Raw genomic sequence first — 26,270 nt, 5'->3', positions numbered from 1 at the left:
TAACAAAATGCAGCTAAATTAAGTACTTGTTAGACTGGATACAAGAAAAAAATCCTACAAAGATATTATGTGTCTGCCACTGGGAAAGTGTCAGGTACTTGCTTCTTGTAGAAAATAGAACATTACTTAAGTAAGTTAAAATCCAGCTAATTCTCCTTTGGAAAAAAATTAGCAGTAAACCGTTAAGGGGCTGGTGGATTTCTTTGTTTCTTAAGGATGGTAAAGATTTGTGCAGAGACATCAGCAAAGAGCAGCTTTCTGAGCTGTTCCCTGCCAATTGCTGACAAAGGCAGTCCTAATGAATCATTCTGAATTGTGATCATGTGCTACCAGCCCACAGTGAGCTGCCAAAGAGGAAGTGCAGCTTGTTTTCTTTCATTTTCTTGATTCCTATGCTGTAGGAAGATGAAAGGAGAAGGAGGAGGCAACAGCGGCAGCCAAACTTAAATAATTCTGACGATTCCCGATATCAAATGGAGGCCCCTGAGTGGGACCCACTGAAAAATGACACCCTTCCGCCGACCCTGACGCCAGCTGTCCCTCCGTATGTGAAGCTGGGCCTGACCATTGTATATACTGTTTTTTATTCACTGCTTTTTGTGTTCATCTACGTCCAGCTCTGGCTGGTCCTTCACTACAGGCACAAGAGGTTCAGTTACCAAACTGTCTTTCTGTTTCTGTGCCTGTTTTGGGCCTCTCTTAGGACAGTGCTCTTTTCGTTTTACTTCAAAGACTTTGTCACAGCAAATTCTCTCAGCCCCTTCATCTTCTGGCTTCTCTATTGCTTCCCAGTCTGCCTCCAGTTTTTCACCCTGACCCTGATGAATCTTTACTTCACACAGGTAAGCAACAGATATTTAGATGATTAAATCTAGCTGAATGGTAAAGCCTTATTATGTGAGCATCATGAGAAAAATGTAATTTACAAATGTACCTTGGCAATGAAAAAAGCAAATTTCAGTTGTTTATTTGGGTGTTTTAACTTCTGGTCTATATGCAAGTGATCAGTGTTACAATGAAACCAGAGCCTGAAGTGATCACTGTGAGAATATCAATTAACATGGCTACTGACTATAAAAATAATTGAAAGTTTGGAGAAAAAATGTTTAGAAGAGCTTGGAATTTGGACACCCAAAATTTCATTTTATTATTATGTCCTATTATTGTTATTGGACTTTAAAAACCTCCTGGCTTACCAGACTTGATCTCTGTGTGCAGTCAGAATTGTAATGTCTGATTTTGCCAGCAACGAACCCCCAGTCCCAGTTTTTTCTTAAGCTGGTTGACGTTTCTCAGTGAGGTTTCTATTATGTGTATAACAATTGAAACTGTTGATGGAGTTCTACTGTGGGCCCAAATTCCTGTAAGGATCTGTATTACTAACAGCTCTGACTCTGTTCAATAAGTGTTAAGTGTTGTGCACAGATACACCCTCTATTTCAAGGACACTGATGTAAAGGTAAATTAGCTGTATATTGGAGTAAAGGAAATAGTATCTCCATTTCAGGAAGAGGTCTTTAGAGTGTATCTGTGCCATGGACATCTAAGAAGCCAGATGAGTTAAGCTGCACAGGGCTCCAGGTTGCTGCAGCTAGAATTGCTTGGAAATATTTATGGTGAGCATGGGTATCTTGCACTTGGCTGAAGGATGGGATACTGGCATGCTGAGACAAAGAAAGGCTGCTAGGCTTGCCTAAGATCTCACAGGAAACTTGCAGGAGGGCAGAGACTGAATTGTTTACCTCCTCAATCCCACTGTAGTGCCTGGAGCAGGATGCCAAGACTGCACTCATGTGGCCCTGATCAAAGTCCACTTTCCCAGTGCAGGAGCAGTTGGTCAGGAGAGCCTCAGCTAGCCCTGGAGCACACCAGACAGTGCTCAGGATGCTTTGGGTGTTGCTGTGTGCCCTACTTGGAGGCAGCTCAGTGCCTGGGGCTGGTGCTTCTGTAGTCCCCATGGTGTTTAACAGTGCTCTGTAGTGATGACAGGCCTTATAAATTCTGAACAGCCTGACTGAAGACATCAAACTGCATGCAAGAGCTGCTATCCTAGAGGCTAGAAAAGCAGCAATGACAGCTGTAAGGAGATCACTTGAGTTGTAGAGGGTATCAAATATTTAGAACCACATACCCAGTTTTGTGCTTAGGTTAGGTTTCATGGATTCAGTGTCTGAAATGACTGCTAACTCACCCTGCTCCACTCCCTGGTACTTGTGAGATATATTAAGGGATTACAGGAACCTTTCATCTGAATACTACTCAAATCTAGGTCGGGCATGTGGTGACCTACACTTTATCCCAGAGCTATTGTGAGAGTCATTTGATAACTGTGCAGCTTCCCAGGGTCAAATGTCCATCAGTACACAGTCCACCCCATCACAGTGCTGGGACTGTCACAGCCTGGGGTCAGACTCTTTCCTCATACCTGCATGTGGGGCTGCTGTGGAAGTCTGGAGGCAGAATGCAGCATCCTGGCTCTTGGCCAAGAGAAGCCTGGGCTGGAGCGAGCATGGGGGGGCACAGCAGTCTGTGCTGTAGTGTCAGCACTCAGGAGGCTTAGTGCTGCAGGTAACATTCCTTTTGTCTGAGGAAGATCTGAAAAGACAGCACACAGAATGCACACGTATGTCCTTTTCACTTATTTTTAGCATTATTGTTTGGTAGCGTGCAGGAAGTACAAGTCAGTGGTTGGAAACAGAAAAAATGCTAAGGCTGTTGGTTCTGCCTTTGAGACAGAATTCCTGCTTTGTCATCCTGAGTTCTCCTGAACTTCCTCTGAGCCCCTCCAAAAAAGAGTGGAATAGTTACCTGTCTTGAAGAGCTGCTGTGAGGCTTTTGAACCAATATTTGCAAGGGACTTTCAGAGTTTGTGATGTGCGTCATAATCTTTAAATACCTTGGGCCACTGTAGACAGACTTAAGAATAGTATTGTTTGCTCTAGAGCTAGTTGCAGTCAGTGAAATTTAATCTCAAATATCTCCCCAGCTGAAAAAAAAGGTTTAAAAAATACAAGCACAGCCATTCTACGAATGTATGACAGAATAAGTGCATATATTTTTAATTCACTGTTATTAATTTTTTACTTCTAACCATTAAAAGGTGGTTTGGCTTGAAATTCAGCATCTTGTATGTAATGTACATCTAGCTTTCCACAGTAGGCAAGCAAGAACTAGTGTGAAAGGGGTGGAGAGAGAAAATTTTGTTTTCAGTAATGGCTTAAAACTTCACAGACCTGTTTAGAAACAACTTTTATCCTTTTATTCTCCAGAAGACAGACAAGAAGGGTCTGCAGCTGTGTCTCATTGCATGAAACCCCTGCTATTTCACTGGCGCTTAGCTAGAGGGAAAGAAGTGATCTGTATGGGTACAGAGCACTGGAAGAGATCCTGTGGGTCTCTGGAATTTGCAGGCTTTTATTATCTTCTGTACGGCGCCCACCATTCCTAAATGTGGCACTGCTAGGAAAACTTTTAAATGTAGATGTGAGAGGAAAAAAAGTGGTTAAAAAATATTGCAAATCCTCGTGGTAAAACAAAAAACCTCATTTGGCAAGTGCCCAAGGGCATTTTTTGAATAACAAGCACCTTTGAACTTGACAGAAAGTTAGCCACAACTATTCTCTTTTTTAATAGGTATCCCAAAGCCATAGGGAATTTCAGCTGTGTTTTATGTGTAGCAAGACAAATAAGCCCTGATGACATCAGCACAGCAGAGTTTTGTCCCCAGACTTGAGCATCAGCAGCTGCAGCAGAAGAACCTCTAATGTGTTGGGGCAGATTTAAAGCAGAGGAACTATGAACAAAAGAGAAGTTAGAATCAAAATAGTTTTGACTCAGAACAGGATCTTTGGCTTAAGAGCCAAGTTCAGGGTCCTTTGATACAGCTGTAATGCCCTACTTATAGCAAGTAGAAAGGGTGCTGCAGACAAGGCTTAGAGAATATTAGTTACTCTCAGAGACCCCATACTGGAGAAAATAGATATAATTTTTATTTGAATAAGTAAATGTATTAGGATTTATTAATTCTATGTCTGTATTCATTCCCTTCTAAAGAAAAATAATATGATCTACCCTCTCAGGAGGGGGTGCCCTCTGCCTACTTGGAAATCATTAAAATAATTCTCAAATGAGGATGAGATCCAGTGTCACTTTTGTAAAAGAGTAGTACAACACCAGCATGTAACAGCATTGTTCCAAGACTGATCCACCAGATAGGGAGCCAAAGTGCATTTCCACCTCCAGAGACCAAAAATCCCATACAGATATTTGCCTCACACATTCAGCTTTCAGTGTTTTATTTTCGGATAAATAACATATTTTCCACTTTAAAGGGGAATAAGTGGAGGATCCCAAGTGAGGCATCCCAGGCTAATGAAGAAAGTGAGGATTTCAGGATTTGGGTACTCTTTTATTTATGTCCTGCTCTCTCAAATCTTCCCTGTCCCTGACAAGGGGACACTGAGATGAGTCCTCAGGCTTTACAGTTAGTGCTGTGGGTCAAAGAGTAAAGAGGCTCTGGGAAATAAAATAAGTTGCCTTTTCCCGTGCATTTAACGGGTGGGCAGAGAAAGACTTGCTTCACTTTGTGCTGTTTGCTCAGGCTTTACATTTCTCTGGGGAACAGAACATAAATGAAGCAGGAGAGAGGCTAGGATGGAGGGTTACAGGCTCAAAGTCAGGGCCAAAGATCATGAGCTATAAATTCCCTGAAAATCCCAGGCCTCCCTTGTGGCCAGGCAAAGAAACAGTTGGGTGGGCTCTAGGTTTTGTCATTAGGTTGGGAACTTCTCCAGGATCAAGAGAAAGTAGTGCTGAGCTAAAGAGCTGTGAGACAGTATGGGTGGAGAAAGCTGGTAGCAGATTTTACCTCTCCTTCCTCCTCCCTAATCATCTTCCCTTTTCTTTGGCATTTGGATTGAGAAACTTACCCTGCCTCCCAGGCAGTGCTGATAAAATCGGGGACTTTCAAATGAAGAGAAGTTGTACAAAGTAAGACAGTTTTGAGGGGAGCTGGCCATGCCTGGCAGGGCAAGGTAAAAACAGCACAAGGCTTTCAGAAAGTTTTCATGTATTTCAGTGGAACCAGAGTAAATGGTAGCTCTGGGAGGAGAATTAAGAAAATTTCCCATTCTCTAATTACTGATGATAGCATTTCAAAAGTTCTCACCAATGAGAGAACAGAGAGGGCTTTTTATTTTGGAGAATTTTTATCATAAATTAATAAATTATATATTACAAAGCTTATTAATAATTTAAAACAAGCTTTAGATATATATAGAACTACACAGGAGTCTAATTACATATGGTAAAGCACTGGGAAATATGTTTGCTGTAAAATGTTGCCCTTACTATTGTATCTACAGAAGACAAATAGCATTTACAGATTGGCTGGCTGTCAGCATCTGACATGAAGGATGAGGTCATTTGACTTAGAAAATAATTTGATAGGAAAGCTACTCTTGAAAGTTTACTGTGGCTGTCAGCCCCCACAATCATCCCTGTCCTTTTAGGACTATTTTTACCAATATGTGGAAGACTGAGTGTGGTACTGGGTCACATTGCTCATGTCTGTAGGCCTTACAGGCTGTGTAGAATTTAGAGAGTAGAGGGAAAACTTGCCCGATTTGGGAAATCTGATCCAAATAAAAGAATGAACATGGAAGAAAGAGAGAAAGGGGAAGGTGGGCCTGGGACTGAAAGATACACAGCTGAAGAAAGATACATGTGCTGCTGATGAGATTGTGGCATTATTTTCAGGTTTCAAAGGGAAGTTTGCATGGAGTATGACAGAGGAAGAGAGGGACTGTCATGAAAGGAACTGGGAAGGAAAAGTGCATTCTATGGTTCTAATAGGGTTTTTGAAGTGAGAAGTGGTAAATAAAGCTGAATTTCATTCCTGTGCAGAGGGCCAACTTGAGACATATGGCAGTATTTACCACAAATCTGAAGCTTTTTGGTAACCTGAACTGTAGCTCCTGTAAAAGTGAATTGATCAGCTAGCACAAGAGGTACAACAGGAGTTTGTGCCAGTCATCACTTCAGCTAAATCAGAGCATGGACACAAAAATTGCTCCAGGGAGATTTTTTTCTTTTGCTTTGGGAATATCTGTCTTGGCTTTGACAGCTGTTTCACTGTTACTTATAGAGCCAAAGTGGTTCCTGATCAGCTGGAACCCCCATCAGCTACAACAGCCTGGCCCTGTCTGCCTGCTCTGCTGCCCAGCAGCTCTCCGGAGCTGTCTGCAGCCAAGCTGCTGATGGGTCCCATGCCATACACACTCTTGGGGCCTGGTAAAATGTCTCTAAGGTCAGCTGTTTACATCAGTTCCTGCAATGGGAATTTCCTCTGGCTGTGTGAAGAGATTTTTGGAGTCCTTTTAAACTGCTGCAATTTTATATGCCAGACATATACCTCAGGGGAGTGGAGGAGGGGGTGTGAGAATCTCATTTGAGGTTTCCAACCCTTTGGCAGAAACAGAGAGTCAAAACAGGATATTTCTCCTTCAAAGAACAAGCAGAAGGGGAAATACTTTTAAGACTAAAAAGTAACCATTTAAACATAAGAAAATTAGCAAGGACTTTCACTGTGTTTTCCATGTTCATCTTGGGCCTCTCTGAAAGATCTTTTTAAAACAGCCTGCTCTCTGTTTGCTGTTTAGTCTATTCTTAGGAATAATCTGGTTTGCTCTGGTTTGCTGGAAGACTTGCTTAGATGACTCAGATATTGACTGGAAGCTTTCTCAACACTGCTGCGAGGAGGGGCCATTGAGCAATCAGACTCTTGAGCTAAATGCTAAAAGCAAAATGCTGCACCCACGTATGTAAGGTATATTGAGATCAGCTCCTGTCATCCTTACTCCCACTGAACCACTGAACAACCCTTTATTTCATGACAATCCCATTGCTTCCAGCAGGGCTACTCATAAACTAAAGCCCCGTAAGTGTTTCATCAAAAATGGCACAATCTGGCTGCCTAGCAGTGAATTAAGTGTATCTTACATTCTATATAGCATCTTTTTCTCTCTCTTTCTTCTTTTTATTTTTTTTTTTTTTTTTTTGATACAGTATTTATTTTCTGTCTTGATGGTCATTTTGCTCTGAAAATTTCAGAATATGTATCCCCTGGGACAGGTTCACCAAATGCAGAACCACAGTAACAGCTGTTCTGGTGATCTTGAATCTGGAGATCCTGTTGGATCTGCAGCAGCAGGATCACATTTAGTTTTACCTAAGTTATCCATGGAGATTTTTGATTCTGCTTGGCAGTGGTCTTGGGTTGGTTTATGTGACAGTACTTTGTGACTTAAGAGGGATGATTAGATAATTTTTGGGGAACCACTGGAGATTATATTTAGGAATTTGATATTTGCTAGGTTTTGTGAAACCAGGAAAAACTCGTTGCCCACTGGAAATTGCTTGACTTGTGAAGTTCTTTGCAGAGGCTCTGAACTCTTCTCTTCAGTGGAGCTCCTGAAAGGTGTCAGAATTAATGGTACAATGTGTGTAAGTGCTACTTGGAGTAGGTGAGGACTGTGGAATGACCCTAGAGATAAGGATTACTAGTTTAGTTTCATTGAGGTCAGGAATCTGCTTCCTCCCTTCCTTCCAGAATAAGCAGAGTAGGCAATAAATCTTGTACAAAAAGTATCTGGGAAGTATCTTGGACCTCATCCCTTCTCTGAAGGTGACAGCTACTCTCTATGCACAGCAGAAATGCAGAGCATTTGCAAGCCCCTTGTACCTTTCCTTTCAAAAAGCAAGTAAATAAAACAACCTAAATCTTCTTCCTGAACTCCTGTGAAATTTCATGATCCAGGAATTTGGAGAATGAATCACAAAACTCTTCAATAAGTGATACCATCAGAGATGCTATCTATTTGCAAACAGTATCAATGGTTGCAGAATATTTTTACAGATTTTTTTTTTCCCCCAAGTTTTCAATTTTTATTCTCAGTTTGCTGAAAAACTCAGTGTTCTCTGCTGCTTCAGCTACTGCTAAGCAAGCTGATGTATCACAAAAATAATTTCCATGTCAAGGCAGCTGTTTATGGTGAATAGGAGTTAAATGACAAGTTGTTCCAGGAGATCTGGAACAAGTTGAGCCTGATTTTCTCCAGATCTATGCCTTATAATTGACTTTCAGTTGTTCCCATAACTGAAGAATTTCTTACAATATTTTGCTATGCAGACTCTCTTCTATTGGGTGATGTGTAGAATCATTATGTAGGCTTCTCCTCACAGAGGACATATATTAGATACATTTTTAGAGTTCATTTTTTCCTTTGAGTCATTAATTTTTAGGAAGGTGATAAAGAACCATGTCTTTGATACTTCAAACATTTTTCCCATCAGTTTTCTGAAGTATTTTAAGATTAGTAAAGGCCAGATAAAGAGGGTGACAGGCGGACACATGTCTACAGTCACATTGTGATCATTTAAGTCCCATTTCCTTGGGAAAGCATAATAATCATAGCAAATATTATGCAAACATTACTAAAGGGCATGCAAAACCAAGGTAAATGGATAAGATAGCATAACTTGAGGAGAAAATGACTGGGAAACAACCCAGAATAAGTCATACATCATGAGGTTTTTATAATACTTGTAACCAGTGTGCTTTGTTGTTTCATTTGGATACTAAGTTTGTTTGGAGACAATGTTAGCTTATAAAAAAGCCATGATAGTTTCAAGTGATTTTTTTTAAATAAATAAGATACAACAAAATATGGTAATATATTTTTGTATAATTTCTGATGGTGGTTAAACAACTGTGACTGATGACACCTATATTACAGAATACTTGTCAGTATTTTATCTTTTCTGGCACAGCAAGCTAACTGGTGGGCCTGAGCTATCTCTCTGTAAAAGCACATATTGTTGTACAGTGAAGAGACAGCCAGCAAAAGCCAAACAATACCTCAAAGTAAAATAATGGGTTTGGCTCTCAATGGCATCTTTTTGGCAATGCAACATGAATGTGAAAGTATATATCTAATTTCAGGCCAGGGTATTATGATGGGTTCTTCATGGGAACATTTCGCCTGGTGTGAGCTTGTCTGTGTGAGAGACATATTGTCAGGTCATGTAAAAGCCTACAATAATTTCCCTCTATGGTTATGCTGGCATTGATCCTTTTATTAATACTGGTATAAAGGACCATATTCCTAAACCAGAGTAAGTGAAAATAATAATGTAGACAGCTTGTATACAAGTGCATCTGATCACCTGGTGAGTGGCTCTAGTACTTTGCTTAGAGCTTGCCTGCCATGGGTAAGCAATCCATGCAAATCCGTTATGTAATGAAACCTGTCATGACATATCTCGTGGCCTGTGAGACAGAATTGCTGTGACTCACAGTGTCTTTCTTTGCTGACATGTATGCTATGTTTGATGCAATATTTTTTGTTTTGCAGGTGATTTTCAAAGCTAAGTCAAAATATTCCCCAGAGCTACTGAAATACAGGTAAGAACTATACAAACATTCAATGTGGGAGGGAAGAGCAGCCGTGTTGTTTGAGAAACATATTTTCTAATTTGTGATGCTTATATTTCAGCTATTCATATTTGTATACCAGTGTTCTATGATGATGGTTCTGAAGCCACCTTCTTCCTATGACCTGTCCCAACACAGGGATCATTTTTAGACAGTCACATATTTCAAAAGCAAGTATTTAAAATGCGAGTGGAAAACACCCATATTAGGGATTTGTTCATTTGTTCTTAACATTTGTATTACTAGGTAAATTCAGATTCAGTGCTGAAGAAGTAGAGTGATGTTTTGGTTTTTTTGAAAGGAATGAGTGGGAGTGGGTATGTTTTAACCTGTGAGGTCAGTGTAATAGAAGACTTAAAAGTTTTGGGAAGATGATGGACAAGATGTGAAGGGAAAGAGCTAGGGAGAATGGATTCAATTTTGTGATGTGTTTGGGAGCTTACAGATAACTTCCCCTGACTCCACAGAGTTAAGGTTATGGTAGATTTTCATTTAGGTGGAGAGATTAATTTGGCATCTTGTTGTAGAGGAGAAGCTGTCAGGATGTATTTGAAAGAACCCCAAAGGGTAGTAATGTCCAGAAAGCTCAGGAAGAGCTCAATAAATTAATATTCATTGTGACAGGGCTTAAAAGCCTCAGTTGGTCAATGCTGTATAGAAGGTGGAGAGAGAGAGATGTTGTCTCCATTCTAAAGAAACAATTTACAATATGAATTCAGGATAGGAAAACCAAATCATTTAAATGGCAATCTGACTTGCTTGCTGACTGTTAGGAGAACATAGTACTGTATCAACGGGGCAAATATTATCACTGTCCTTGCTCTAGAAATTTGTTATCCTACTGTTTTTTCATACAGCTTGTGGGGCAATCATCTTTACCAAGTGCTTTGGGAACCATATTTGGTATAAGGGCAGTACAGTGAGAGCAGGCTTGAGGTGGGCTGAGGAGGGCATGGGAAATGCAGAGTGTGGTGGCTGACTCAGGAATAAGGACTCCAGGTTGAACTGCAGCTTTGAACCTCCCTTTTGCACTCTGGCTCCTGTGGCAAAAAAATCCAGAAGTGTGGGCTGGCAGACAAGCAGAGCACACCCCAGGCAGGTTCCCCAGAGCAGATGTGCCTGCTCCTGATGGGGCACACAGGCAGGAGAGACAAAGACCACCTCCACAGGGTGGTGGAGGGCTGTCTTTGGACAGGTTCCTGCGTGGCTTTAGAGGTGAGAGCTAGAAGCTTTGAACCTCATCTGTTACTGATGCTTGTGGCAAGGCTTTATTCCCAAACGCTGCTTGAAAATGTCTTTCTTGAAGCACAGGGAGCTCGTGATACTTAGTCAATGCCTATGAAGTGACTGTATTAGCAACCTGCATGTAGCTCTTGGAGCATTTGTATTCCTAAATGCAAATATACTTCAGCTAGAATTACTCATGGACAGACTACCTTCCTCATGGACAGTACCATGTCCACCCCGACTCTTCCCCACTGGATTTCTAATGCAAATCACTCTTGGGTCTGGCCTAGACTTTTCTTTCTTGTTCAGCTCTGTTGGTAAGAGATTTCAGTTATATTTTATTTTAACATCTAGATCTCAGCATTGTGAGATTAACTAACCAGAGTGTAGTTAGTCTGTCTCAAAGGATTGTATTAATAAAGCTGACCTCGTTTCCTATCTTACACAGGGCAATTGATGTAATATGTGCATAACTACAGACGAATTAATTGTAACAAGCTAGTGAAAGAACACAGACTTACATAGTGGCTTCAGTTGGAAAGGACCTTTAAAGATCATCTAATCCAACCCATGTCCCATGGGCAGGGGCATCTTTCATTAGATCAGGTTGTTCAGATCCTGAAGGAGAGGTAAATGATGGAAAATGCAAGGCCTACAGACAGGTCTGGAATCTGCACTTACTGAAGCTGATTTTTTCTTCATTACTGAATGTCCACCTTTTGATTTTTTCCCCTCCATTTTTTCCCTCCCATTTTCTTTAATAAGTGTGAGACCTTATTGCCTGGTATTGCCATTTTTGCTACAGATGATGGCAACATAAATGGGGCAACTGAGAGGCAGGACTTCTGTCTGTGTACTGACACAGGTCTCAAAAGTCAGAATCATTTCAGATACCAAAAAAAAAAAAAAAAAAAAAAATCTAGAAATCCTATTTGGGATCCAGAATCTTAAGCAAACTTTATTCAGATCAGCCTTCATAATATTAGTACAAGAGCTCAAGGTGAAGCTTTTGCCAGCCCAATTTTCATATTTAAACAGTCCTTCTGCCATTCTCCCTGGACTTGGGGATTTCATATGTCACCAGGTTTGGATGAAGCTTACTGTGCTGTGTGTGCATGTCTTGTTACACACAAGCCTCAGACACAGACACTGCATACAAAATACAGTCATTTCAAACAGATTTTCTTGTTAAACAAGGCAAATCTCACTTCATTTATCTGAGGTTTTATTTTCAGTTCAAAGCAAAACTTATGAGTGCATTCAGCCTGACACAGAAAGAACAGAACAGCCTGGCATGTGTCTTCCCCAGTCAAACCAGATTACACAAGGCTCCTTTAAAAACTAGTCCCAAAGTGGGGATTAGGCACAATAGGCCTTTGAACTTTCACTTGTGCAATCTGGAAGCACCTCTCCTGCCCTGCTTTTCTGTTTTCTGTAAAACTCCATATGCTTCTTCATGCCTTGTAGGTGCTCTTGTAGTTGAATTGTAAAGATACTTTCTGTCTTTAATCTGCTGAGACCCTAAAACCCTTCCCTTAGAGGGACAGCCTGCATCTCTATCAGGGTTTTTCCATAAATTCAACAACAATGCTTCTATTGCATTGCAAATCAGGCAACCATTTCCTCAGCCACATCATGTTAATAAGGGGGCTGGAATATCATCATGTGAAGAGCTGCACAACTGACTGGCCATGACAGCTCACCCTAGCACATATGGGATTGTGTGGGCACAAGTGTGTGAAAGTGCCGGGATTTTTTTGTATTTTTTTGCTAAAGTCTGCAGAGGAGGAGCCTGGCCTGGAAGCCTCTCCGCCTCGCTGGTTGCAAGCCAGCTTGATGCTGCATGCCAGCATGCAGGCTGTGCTGCAGCAGAAGCTTCTTCTGCCTAAGGTGAGCAAGAGCAGGGCATGCACTTACAGTCCCACAAGCAAGGCAGGTGGAAGAATATGCCCTTCCTCATAAGCCCCCAACAAGGGGACTAGAGATTGGATTTGGGAGGGGAGGGGAAGGGAAGGGAGACACGTGACCACTATATAAAGACTTCTGAGATACTAATAAAAGCTGTAAATGTACCACCATTACAGAGGAAACTGTGCAAGAGAGGAGCTTCAGGAGTGCAGTGCTTCCAGCATTAGACTATGAGGTTTAAAGGAACTACCTCCAGCTGCTTATCCTAGAAACAGAGCCCTGCCCTGGGAAGTTAAGAATGAGCACAATCTTCCTGCTGAGAGGGAATTTCCGTGCCTGGCAAGGAAAAAACAGCATCCTTGCTCACTGCCAGATATAGCTGGAAAGAAAGGCATTGATTCACAAGCTTTTAGGCTTTCAGTTCTCCCTGGAACACAGTTAAAATATCTCAGAGGTGTATCTCCTCCTTTCCTGTCCTCTGAAATGAAGCCAGCTGTGCTTCAGCTTTGTAGCTGCATTGATGCTAACCCAAAAGAATATGAATGTGTGAAAGGAAAAAGTCCCCACTGGGTAAAGTATTGTTAAACAATTGGAACCGGATTCCTCAGGGACAGTCTGTATGTTTGTTGTCAGCCAAATTCAAAGTTCCCAACAGGCATGAAAAGCTGTGGCCAAAACCTCTTGTTTAGTGACTGCAGATTATGAATCTTATCAGTAATTTCCTTGGTCAGCAATGATAATGAACTAAGCAAATTCTTGAAATAGAAACATGTGCTTTTTTTTTTTTTTTAATGGAAAGTCCCACATGTTTGTGTAGGCATAAGGAGGAATTACAAGCAGTAATAAATTAAAAATTACATACCATGTAATACCTTGATTACATGGTATGCTTATATTGTAGGTATGAGTGCTGGCTAGGCTGGAAAAGAGCCATATGGATAAAAACCATCCAACTCCTGGGCTTCTGTCTGCCACATTTTGGCTCGAGGTCTACTTCTGTGGTTGTGTAAACACACCTTTTTCCTGGTCTAGACAGCAAGATGCCAACCCAGAATCAATATGCATAGTTAAATTTCTTGATGTTTCTTTCAAGAGGTTGACCATGACCAAATTGTTTAGGAAAAGAAACAGAGATGGAAGCTAGGGAACCTGGAGATTTTTCCTGCTGTTAGACACTTCCCTAATTTGATATCTGATGACAAACATTAACAGTCAGTGATGCTTTTAGTGGTGGTATATTAAAACCAGGGTCAAAACCAATCCATTCCAGGCAGAGGTTTTATCTGGGAGTGAGTAGGCAGAGGGTTTGTGCTGTGTATGAAGTGCACGATCGAAAAGTGTGGTTTAAAGTAGTTTTGAGAACTGTGCTTTTCAATTTCTGCTGCAGTCTTCCATGTTTTGCTGCTTGATATTAGTTTCTTTACTTACAGCTTGTTGTGTAACTGTAAAAACAGGTTTGAAATGTGCTAGGTTAATCTCTTCAGCAATCTGGAGCACTTTGATTTTGGCTCAGGCAGCTGGTTACTCTGTCAGCTGTGGCAGCCCAACACAGGCATATTACATTTCCCAGAGTGCAACTTCCATCTCATAATTGACACTTGCTGAACAATGTTGCTAAAACTGTTTTCTTCTCACTCTCCCAGGTTGCCCCTCTACCTGGCTTCTCTTTTCATAAGTCTCCTCTTCCTCTTGGTGAATTTAACCTGTGCAGTATTGGTGAGGACACAGAATTCAGAGAGAAAAATCATTGTCTCTGTCCGGGTGGCAATTAATGACACATTGTTTGTGCTGTGCGCTGTTTCACTCTCCATCTGCCTGTATAAGATCTCCAAGATGTCTTTAGCCAACATTTACTTGGAGTCCAAGGTAAGGTACATTTTCAGTTCTTTTCAAGTACCTTCTGAGATACAAGGGCAGTGCAAGGCAAAGCCAAAAAGTCTAGAGCTGGAGGCCTTAAATTTCACAGCCTGCACTTGGCTGGCCATCATGTTCAGTACATGAATTAAATATTAAATGGCAGCAAGAGAGCTTTTGGTTAAAACCAGTGATCCCAAATATGTGTTTTTGAGGCAGGTTTTGTGTAACTTTTTGGTTCCTTTCATCTATGTGAGAGAGACAGGCCAAGAGGGAAGCTGCTTTTCCCTGCCACAGGACCTTTTAAACCAGTGCAGGAGACTGGAAAGTCTGCATCTTATTCCCTCAGCTCACACACACTGCTTCCATGTCTGTGGCTGAGGGTCAGAGTTTCAAAGCACTGTGGCTGGCAGAGTAGACACAGCAGAAGGGCTAAAGTAGTCTCAGGGGAAGTCACCAAGCCACCATGCCCTGAATTCCTGGATTTCAGGAGTCTACCAGGGCTCCAGTGCTGCTCACCCACGCTGTTGGCTATTGGCCCTGCAGTTTTATTGACCCAGCTCCTCAGTCTGCCTTCCCCAGTGAGCATAAGTGAAGAGGACCTCAAGGAGTATTTTAAAAAGCCTGCTGAAAACAAGCTTGCCTGCCTTCCCACAGAATAACATTGGTTTAGTGAACAGCCAGGCTCTGAAAATACCAGTGCAGTCAATGCCTCTGAATTCCAGCTTATAACAGCCTGGAAACACCACTATTCACCAGGCCATAACCTACAGCCATGACAGGAGTGAGCCAAGACACTGCAGCTACTCAGGAATTGAAGCCAGATCCATAGCAGGCAGTGGTGAAAGCTGTGGCAATACCAGCAAGCAGGAAATACTTTGAAGAGGAAATGTTTGCTAGGCACTTCTCTGTTCTCCTTCAATACTAACAAGTCAGTGGTGCTGCCATGGAAACCGAGAGGGAGAGAGCAGAGAGAAGCTGCTGACTGGCACATACCATACCCCAGCTCAGTGGCATTTACAGATTGCAGATAGCAGAAGCAAAGGGCAGAACGGGGTTGGTATTTCCCTGTATAGATTTCCCTACATTGCTGTCATTCTTTAACAGTTAATAGTTAAATGCGTAGAGATTTAACAAACTTCCATCCCACCAAATGCAAAAAAGCAGATAGAAGTGTCCTGGTTTTGCTTCCATACACTTCAAATGCTTCAAATACACTTAGTGGGTTAGTGAAGGGAGAAGGCAGCAGTGAAAATAAATCCAGAGAAATTGTTTTTCAGTCATAGGCCCCTGCAGAAAAGAAGGGGAGCCCCAAGGTGGCAGGGTGTCCCACCACAGAACTGGCCCAAGTCAGGACCTAAGGGCAGGGCTGTGCACCTCCTTGGTGCTGGCACAGCCCTGGCACAGAGCACCACGATGGTTCCCCATGCCAGCTCATGGAGACGAATGTGTTCTCACAAGTGGTCAGGAGATATATGCCAGCAAATGGGAGATGCAAATAAAAGGCTGCCAGTACTGCTGCGTACCTACATGCACCACAGAGCATGCATTATCTCCAACCCTATTTCTGTCATATCACAGCAGAGAATGGATTTTTCTTCTCTAGATAGTTTTTTGGCATAACAATAGCAGATAAACCAGGATGTTTTATTCACTGCTAGTTGCAGTCATCTGGACCCCTAAAGTATATGCAGTCAAACTCAACTGGAAGTCCTCAGAGGAGCTCCTGTTTCAGGTCAGCAGAAAAGAGGAGCAAATGGCTCTTTAACTCCCATTTCCACATTCAAACTTCCATCACCTGAGTGCTCTGTCCTTTCCTGTCTGCAGTAAAGAATCTGTTAGAGATTCTTTGGGTTTTGTGAAATAGTTTGGAGTAAAGAAAATTTGGTTTCCTGCAGAAGGAGAAAACAGAACAAAACCAAAACCAAACTAAAACAGAACCAAAACTTCCTTTAGGTTAACACTGATTTGTTACAGAGATTTATGCCCCTGTGATTTGCAGCACCAGATAAACTTTTCTTACTAATAAAAATAATCCATTGCCAGTGCCCTTTGGTCAGCAAATGACAGGCTTGGAAGAAACAAAACTGAGTTGTGTTTTTAAATCTTCTATTCAGCCCTGAACTTTTAGTTGTTGTGCAGCATGGCCAGATTTGATTAAACAGGAAATATACTTATTTCATCTGATTAAGTAAATGTAAAAGAGGATTCTGTGATAAGGTTTTCTAAATAGAAGTTGAACCTTAAATTTTTAAAGGATTTGTTGTGGCAACAGCACTATGTTATTGGTTAAACTGATAACTCAAGATTTAACTGTCTTCTGCAAATATAAGAGCTTTTGAAAGCCCTGTTTCATTATTTATAGATACAAAATATATTCACTGATTTTATAATAAACACTGCATGCTTATGTGATACCACCCAGCTCCTTGACCACTGAATGTGTCCAAAGATATAAATCTAACAATATTTCTTTAAAGAACATCCTATAGAGTAATAGGAAACACTTTTTAACCCTTTTCCCTAGCTAAGTTGTAATGTATTAAGTCTTTTAAAACACATTCTCATTATTTATAGGAATATATATAAGAATATGCAAATGTAAAAGGGGACATTAATATTTCTCTGTCTGGCTTATCTTCAGCATGCTGCTACCTTAAACAGTTAACTTAGTCAGTGATTTGACAAGCTGAAGGATTTTGATTTATAGGCCACTTCTATGTTGCAGTACTGAAATGAGATGATCTTCAGACAAGGGACCCAGAGAAAGCAGTGGTGTGGGTCTCTGCCAGGAGAGGCAGAGGGCAGGCCTAGAGAAGCAAATTACTGCAAGGCAAATTACCTCTAAATGCACACAGCACACTTTAACCCATCTTTCCTCCTCTGGCTATGCAAAGCACTATTCCAGAGCCAACTACAAAGATTTTACTTTGAGTTCCTTTCAAAGCCAGTCCCATTTTTGTACATATGCCTGCCTCTCTGATCAGACTCATGCAGATCCCTGCAGCTATGGCTCCTGGATTCCTTCCTTCCGTGCTTCCTTCCTGCTGCAGCTCCTGTGCTGGTGTCTCAGCCCCTACAGTCACCCTGCCCACTTGACATAGTGGTCAGGTATTTACTCCTCTCACTGGATCAGGCACTTTCTCCTGCTTTGTCCAATTTTCTCTCTTGGGCTTAGGAACTGTTGCAATTTCATACTTGCAGTCTCATTTCTCCTCTTGTGCCCAAGCTGTCCTGCCATGGTCCCTCTGCCCATAGGCTGTGCTTCCACTTTGTCTCCTCTGTGTTGACATTAGCTAAGGCAGGATGTTCTGTTCCTGTCTGTGCTGTTTTTAAGTGCTGACTGTTATGACCTGCTCTGTACTTGTGAAATTGGTGCAAAGCAAGCAGTTGTAAAAAGATGCAAGGTTGCATCATGCTAGTCAGCATCTGATACAGGATGCTCTGCAGCTAATGCAGAGCTGAAGGCTGAATTCTGTTGCTCCACCTCACACCAAGTGTGGGTCTTGGGTGTTTTCTCTGCTCTGAAAATAGCACTTGTTCAATAAAATGTAAAAATTAGTCACAGCCCATCTTGGTAAAGGCTGGAACTGCTACCATTGCCTGGAAACCACTGTGCTGATAAAATACAGGAATATACATAAAATAGGCCAACACTGGCCAAAGAAGGAAAGACAAAAATTCAATCACATGACACAGAGTATCATGACAACTCTCAAAGTCCATGCAAAGCAAAGTTGTTCTCAGCTTCCCTTATGAATAACAACCTGTGCTTAAATCTCTTCCAGGGCTCATCTGTCTGTCAGGTGACAAGCATAGGAGTGACTGTTATACTACTTTATACCTCACGAGCCTGTTACAACTTGTTCATCTTATCGTTTTCCCAAACCAAGAAAGTCAACTCTTTTGATTATGATTGGTACAACGTGTCAGATCAGGCAAGTATGAAAATATTGGTTAATGAGAAAACCTCATTCTCTAGCTGATGATTGACTTCCTAAATGCTATCACAAGAGGAATAATTATATTCAAACCCTATTTTTTTCTTTTTTTTAATGCACTAAGATTGTTTTGCTCCAGGAATACAAATTTCTGATAATTTGGGGCATAAGGATAAAAACTTCAGTTCTGTGCTGAAAAAAAATAGTAACCACAAGACAAATAATTTTTAAAAATCAATCTTTTATTTACCTTGACTTTATTGTCAAAATAAAAAGTACCTTTTCTTAAAACAGGCAGGTATTTTGCCATTATGAACAATGTATTTTACTTAAAGAAGCAGAAAAATAGTACTTGATTCCACTGAAATTCTCAGTTCTAAGACATCATAACATCTTCCCCTGCTATCCTGGGCCATGGGGTTATTTACTTTAATTCTGGAATTAGCATGATAATTTCTGTTGTTTGAGAATAAGGCTATGACTTTTCCCAACCTTTAATTGCAATTGACAATTTACACCAAAAACTAACAGTAATGAAAACTCTAAAGGAAATAGCAAGGGATTCTTTGTTGAATTCTAATAAATTTCAGCATCTAGCTCCTTTCTTTTCTTTGAAGAATGTATTTAAGTCCCAGTATTTTTCCAGCTCTGGCCTGGGTCTGGATCATGAGCATCTTTTTTTTGGCCTCAAAATCCCATGTCTCCCCTGCAATCTGCAAGCACCTGCAGACCCAAAGCAGCATTCCCAGCCATGTAAGGACCTTGTATTGCCCAGGTGACCAAGCAAACCTGCAGCCATTAACAAATTTCTGTTGAGTAGTAGGTAAAACTCTAATTAAGAAGTAGGTAAATAGTACGATATGATTGCCCTGAGGGCCTTGTTATGAGTTAGTTGAGTAGGGTCTGTCAAGAGACCTTTAATCAACCCTGCTGCAGTGCAGAGAAGACTGCAGGTGTTGCCAGTGGAATTAGAGCACACAGATTTAGGCAAAAGGGCACTGGGCTCTGACTTTCTCCTGAATCAAATTATTTCACTCTTGTTTCCTGAGGAGTTGTTGCTGCTTTTGCTGATCCCTTGCAGGGGGACAACTTGTGCTCTGACTCCTACAGTCTGGAGTAACAGGGGCTGGTATGGTCCTGTTTGCCCTCTGGAGGCAGAGGTTTTTCACTGGGAGCTCACTGGAATGTTTTTTAGCCCCCGAATTATTACTACATTTTTGGAATATCTATTCTGGCTTATGACATTAGGGTTGCATGGATTTGGGGGTTAGTTATTTGAACTACATGTAAAGGGCCTGGAACTAAAAGGTGGGGTACTCAATTTGGTAACAGACTCAAAAGACACTTTTAAAATTACAGCCCAATAAATGTACTGTAGTATTGCCTCAGGTCACCAATCAGAAACAGCCTTTTCTCTTCTGTGCAAAACATATGAAAGGTGAGGATTTGCCCTCTGTAGCTATGAGCAATGGTGGAGATCTAGAGAGAAGATCACAGCTAGTGCTGCAGTGCTAGCAAGGTTATTCAACCTTAGAATGTGCATCAATTTGAGCAGACACAAGGTATTTTCATTTTTAAAAGAAATGTCCTTGACTGTTGACTGTTCCTTTACAATTATTCCCAGCAGGAAAGGGACTGGAAATCTAGTTTTGCATTACCTGAATTTGATCACTTCATCAAGTGATTGCTTGCCAGGCTTTTAAGCTGGGAAGACCCCTGCATTAAACTGATATTTCTGAAGATAGCAGGAGGAGGAAAGGGAAATCATATACTCAAGATAACATATTGATTTTTTTAGTATGCCTTTAATCATTAGCCAGGTTGATCTGGCTCTACAGAATGGAATTTCTGGCATTGCCTCCTGCACCTTCAAATGAGCTGCCATCTTTATTTTCAAATGCTTTACTCTTTTACTTTTCAACAGGCAGATCTGAAATGCCAGCTGGGAGATGCAGGTTACATAGTGTTTGGAGTGATCCTTTTCATCTGGGAGCTCCTGCCTACTTCCTTGGTTGTGTATTTCTTCCGTGTCCGAAACCCTACAAAAGATCTAGTAAGTGGACTCTGTTGGTGTATTTGCTAGTGTAATGTCCAGGCAGGTCTGAAGGGCTCAGCTGCTGAGGGATCTTTTGCTTCTTTATATTCTGACTTCTCTTTTTCAATGGGTCTTCGGCAGAATAAAAGCAACCAAAACTTTTCACTTCTTTATGATAACTCCTCTTGAAAGAAACTCATCAGGTTTATCCAGAAAGAAAGGCCAGGTGTTTCTCAGGCAGTTTATCTTAATAATCAGGAACTTTCTTAAGGGTAGGGACAACTTCCCTTTGAGATAATACAGCACTTTATTAGAATTGGAGGAAAAGGAGTTTGTTATCCAAACTTGGCATCTTTCATCACATAGCAGTGAAAATGGTTGTGTGCTAACAGGGTTGTGAAATAATAGATTGAATTTTTCCAAGTCAAAGACCAGTGGCCATAATAAGCACTTGCTGACTTGTTGGCTATTTCAGAAGACCAAAGTTTAAGATGTGAGTTGTAAGGAGAATTCCTGGTAAATGTCCTTAATATCTAGGTAGTTAATAGATAGAGAAGCATTTTTTAATAGCTGTAGGCAATGTCTCCAGGTTAACTGGTTGACAGGCACAGAGGAAATACCAGCCCTCACTAGGATTACTGAGGTAATGTCTGTTTCTGTAGGCCAAATGAAACCAAAGCTAATATTACTTAAAAGGGATGTAAATGGTAAATACACAAGTATTTACCATTCTCATTACCAAGAGAGAAGCAAAATAACAGAATAACTTTCTAGACAAGGTGATGGGTTTTATCCTCATATACAAATTTCAGAGACAATGATAAAGCCAAGATGAAAAAGGAAGTAATACCTGACATTGGACTAAGAAACCCCATGGATCCCAGTGTCCATGACCAAAACTATCTCAGCCTCACTCCTACTTAGGAGTTAACCAGGACTAGTGCAAAGAGAAGAAATGTTTTTATGTACCAGCCAGAGGTCCTGCTCATCTAAAAAGTGACCACAGAGAGATCTCATTTCATTTAAAGTGGGCTTAGTAAGGCTAGACCTGATGGCCAAGTCTGGATAGTGTGGGGGAGGTTGACAGAGAATGAAAATAATGGAAGTGATTTAATAACTGATTTCGAAAAGCTGATCTCATGAAGCCTTGGAATCCTAACCAAACAAGAGCTCAAATGGAGTCAGACTGGCAGTATTCTCCCACAAGAGCATGGCAGTAACATGTATAACATATTTTTGCATTGTGATTTGCAGAAAGCTTTAAATCTCCATAAAGACACAATTCAGAAGAGGCAATCAGTGATATCACTTCTTTTATTAATACCTTTTTTAGGGTAAACATTATCTGTCATATAGGTTAGGTCATATATATTTTTTTTTTTCTCACATAGGACAATTATTTAGAGGAAGACCAGGAATAAGTAGAACTGAACAAAAAAGGAATAGACTGTAGCAAGAGAAAACTGAACTTCAGTGTAATGTTGCCACAAGAGGGAGACCAAGGGCCGCAGGATTTTAGGCTAATGCATTCAGTAGGCTGCTACTTGGCCAGAAAGCATGGGGTTAGAATTAAAGTTCTCTCCTTTAAATAAACAAAACCATAACAAGTCTGATTAGGTAAAAATTAAAAATATTATTTATTTTTAATAAAGAATCCTGAGAAATAGTTATTTGGTTTCATGGTTCATTTGGGACTTCAGAATCAAAAAGTTTGAGTAGAGGCAGTCATCCTGCATTCAGCATTGCTCAAATATGAAACTCCTTTCCTCAAGTGATTATTGCCTGGAATGAGCTGCTGGCTCTGGTGCTGACACAGGGTTACATCACCATGTGGCCCTTTGCCTTGCCATACCTTTAACCAGACAAATGTTGGAAAAGGGGGGCATGACAGAATGCACTTAATCCTCCTTTCATCTTTGTCGAAGTTATTTAACACATAAAATGAAGGGGGAGATCAAACTTCTCTCCTTTTTAAGGCCAGAGAGAAGATGTCATCCTACTTATCCACAGGCACAGTGAGCCCCTCTTGCCTGGGAATGGGAGCAGTGGATCAGTGCTCAGCAGGTTCTTAGATGTCTACACTGTTTCTGGAATCAAAATTATTTCTTGCACCTTGTATGTTTTCTGTTTTGATTCACAGGGAAATACAGTGAAAATGCTTTGTAAATGAAAGAGTCATATGTCCCTGTTTGTCAAAGGACCTGACCTCAGGATTTGACCCTCATAGCACTATAGATTAGATACTGAAATTGCTTGGTGAGGGCCTAAGGGACTTTTCAGATGTGGGTTCACTAAGCAGGATGCCAAGCTTCAATATGATCAGTTTCTGTGGTAAGGGAGATAAGGCACCACGAGGGAGTGTTAGCAAAGTAGGAGTTAAAAATCAAATTTCTTTAGATGTTTCCTTCAGCTCCTTGGCTGCTTCCTACTGCTCGCTTCCTGTCAGGTGGCTAAAAGCATGGAGTGCCCTGGATGGACAGGAATTCAGCAGAAAGGTTGAATGCAGACTGGTGGCTTCAGAAGAAGGTCAGGTGTTAGCTAAGAAATAAGGACAAATAAAAGCTGTTGATATCAATATCACTATGCTGGTAGAGATGAACAATAAATGCAAAATTATTTCTGTTGTCTTCAGAAAAAGCAAAATTGCATGTTTTATTTTGGAAACCATGCAGCAAGTTGGCAGCAACTTCTGGAAGTCAGGCACCAGGCAATTGACAAACAGCTGTTTGATATATGTTGCAAATAAATACTGACTGAGGTTTCCTTTCCCTCAGGCCAATGCAGGAATGGTCCCAAGCCACGGCTTCAGTCCCAGGTCTTACTTCTTTGACAATCCCCGCAGATACGACAGTGACGATGATCTAGCCTGGAATATTGCACCACAGGGGCCACAGGGCAGGTGAGATACAAGAGTGAACTTCTTGCTGCCCAAAACAGAAACTGGAGGAGGAGGAACTCTGACACACCACAGAAGATGGATGTGAATTGTCTAGCTCCAATTGCTGCATAAATCCCAGCAGGGTGAGGGGAAGCAAAAGGGGAAGCTGAGGTGGAAAGGCAGCACTGAGTGACTGGGGATCCAAGGGCCCCATAGACACTATAAAGACACAAGAATGAAAAATGTTACATAATTTAAGAATTGTACCAATGTACTGCTCATTGAAAAACTCAGGTCAGAACTTTGTTTCATCCTCTATTTCTTCCAAGAGTGGCTTCAGAAATTCCATTTACTCATTCAGGTGTGAGGGCAAGACTGCCTGGAAAAACAGCTCTCTCCCAACTCAGGCAGAGCAGGGAAAAGTTGGACAGCACAGGCAGCAACTTGTGACAGTTGTAGCAAGAAGGCTTTCAACTTAGGTTGCCCTGTGACATGGCTAAGTATCTTGAGGGTGACCTGAAATGAAGGGAGCATCTGCTTTCCCACATGCTGAAAGCTTAGAAAAATCTACCAAACTGCTGAAATCCCACACAACCCAGAACTGGCACAAAAATTCTGTCTTCTCTGCACAGCTGTGTGGTTTCGGTAAGGATTCTGGTCCAGGAAGGAGCAGTTCACATGAGAAATGGTAGCACCCAATTCAGAGAAGGAAAGGCACTGACAGGACTCCATCCTGCCCTGAAAGGAATCTCAGTTGTGTTATCCCTTTGCTGTGGCTGTAGCTACACTATGACGTGAATTGATTAATGTAACCACTCAAGATGCTGGCTGAGTTGCCAATTGTAGTTAACATAACCCAGATTTAGTTCTTGTCACTCATTCAGGTGAGACAGTGGAGTGAGTCACTGTGAGCCCAGACCATGGCTCAGTAAAGTTGCACACTCACTATTTACAGTTACCAGTCATTCAATTCCTACATTAATTAGTTTTTCACATAGGAACTAAGCCCATGAAGGATGCTGGAGGTGGTTTTGAGCCAGCCTGGTATCCCATCCTAGAACCAGAGGCACCTTCTCTTCCATACTGAGCCATCAGGGAACCAGCCACACTGGTAACACATGCACAGCTCCCAGTGGAAGCCAAACCAGCCATATGCAGTGTCATGCTGCTCGTGGGAGAAAAGACAGCGTGGCAGAGCTGCAAACCATGTCCTGGGCTCTGGGACACAGACACGGGAGGTTTAGATCTCTGACAGGCCCTTGCAGAGACAGGACGTGGCAGGGATGAGCAGCACCATTTCTGGGATTTTCCAACACCTTCTGGAACAGCAAATCAGAAAAGGGAGGGTCTTTAGTGAACTAAGATAACCAGGATAATGATAATGAACACTTGGGCCAAAATAATTGATAGATCAGAAAAATAAGTAGCTGCCTGTACCCCTTGGGTTGGAGGTTTATTTTATTTTTGCACTTCAGCAGGAAAACAACCTCTACATGATTGCATTTTCCCTATGTTCTCTAACTAGGTGCTTAAAGAACCATTCTGCCAGTCACTAATTCTTCTATTTTCTTTCCAAGTTTCTCTCCAGACTATTATGACTGGAGCCATCAGAACAACAGCTTCATGGCTTACATAGGATCCCTCCAACAAGATCCAGCACTGGACACAGACCGGCCAAGCCCTATTTAACTTCAATCAACTACAGCATTCTAGGACATTCCAATATTAAAACCAATGTTACAAAAAAGCTTAGCAACTTTTCTTCACATTTTGGTTTTTAGAAATTTTCCTATGCACACATAAATGAAGAACCTTGCCATGAGCTTTTCATAGTTCAAGGAGAAGTATAAGCTAATGATTTAAACTTTGAAGACTGTTCCGATTAATACCTTGTTCTAAGCCATGGTATTTTGGCTTTGAATAGAGTTGTTAGAAGGTATAATTTAATCATTTTTATGCTCATTTTAAAAGAGCAGATTTCATGAAGTGAAATGGCATAATTATTTTCTAAGTATTTTTATTTTTACACTGTGTATTGTTAGAAATATATTATCATTATACTGTAAACACGTGAATAGATTTTTCAAATGCATGACAGTTGCAATTTTTATGTGCACATAAAAGCCTGTAAGAAAAAAATATCAACCTAATTAAATACTGTCTTTTCAAGTTATTGCTATGTTCTCAGAGTACAATTTACTCTTTGGATATCACTGCTTACTAAGTGTGGTGTGACAGTTGGAGGCTAGAAGTTATCTGTACCCTGTGTTCTTCTAAGAAATTAAGAAAAGTATATCTTCTCAGCAGCTTTAGGGACAGTCTCAAAAGAGTAGATATTGGCATCTGCTCCAACTGGAGCACTGTGAACTGCAAAACAAGCTGAAAATTTGTATGCTTGAAAAATTAAAGTTATGCAATTATACCCACCAATCAGATCTACATATATTATATTGAAGACTAAGTCAAGTCAAATACCTCACCAGGGAGAGGGATACATATAACAGTACAGACTTGTTTATAGAACCTGAATCTCAAAAGTGCCTTTCTGCAAAACAAGCCAGAAAAGTTGTGCTTCAGCCTTGTATCTTCAGGGATAAATGTAGTGAGCTCTGGGGAGAAATGGTGGATAAATACTATTCCAGGATGTGACGTCGCAGAGAGTAAACCTAAAAGTAATTATTACTAATCTAAGGCAAACAGGAACCCTGACTCTACTTCAGGTCTTCTTATTACGCCCAGTTCTCAGCAGTAAAGAACTCTGCATCCCCAGCATCTTTCTCCTTACCAACGTGGAACAAATACTGTAACTCAATCCACATATCCTCAGGAGGAAAGCACACTACTTCCAGTAATCTTTACTTCTATAGAAGTACTCCATTTTGAGGTGTACTACAGCATACCCAAATGGTGGATGGGCCTCATGTTTTCTTCATG

At 41.1% G+C, this 26,270-nt stretch overlaps 1 protein-coding gene across 1 annotated transcript; it reads left to right on the top strand.

The window, feature by feature from the left end:
- The first annotated feature begins 238 nt into the window (after positions 1–238).
- On the top strand, positions 239–25,509 carry GPR137B (G protein-coupled receptor 137B). The gene is made up of 7 exons (XM_077782120.2): positions 239–842; positions 9,414–9,463; positions 14,272–14,494; positions 18,271–18,424; positions 20,352–20,476; positions 23,233–23,357; positions 24,914–25,509. The coding sequence occupies exons 1-7, from the start codon at positions 474–476 to the stop codon at positions 25,023–25,025; spliced, it is 1,158 nt and encodes a 385-aa protein (XP_077638246.2). The 5' UTR covers positions 239–473; the 3' UTR covers positions 25,026–25,509.
- Positions 25,510–26,270: the final 761 nt, after the last annotated feature.

This window comes from Lonchura striata, chromosome 3 (genome assembly GCF_050655825.1).
Source record: "Lonchura striata isolate lonStrDom1 chromosome 3, ASM5065582v1, whole genome shotgun sequence".
Lineage (NCBI taxonomy): Eukaryota > Metazoa > Chordata > Aves > Passeriformes > Estrildidae > Lonchura > Lonchura striata.
The sequence above is the reverse complement of the archived record's forward strand: the minus strand, read 5'-3'. Positions and strand labels throughout refer to the sequence as shown.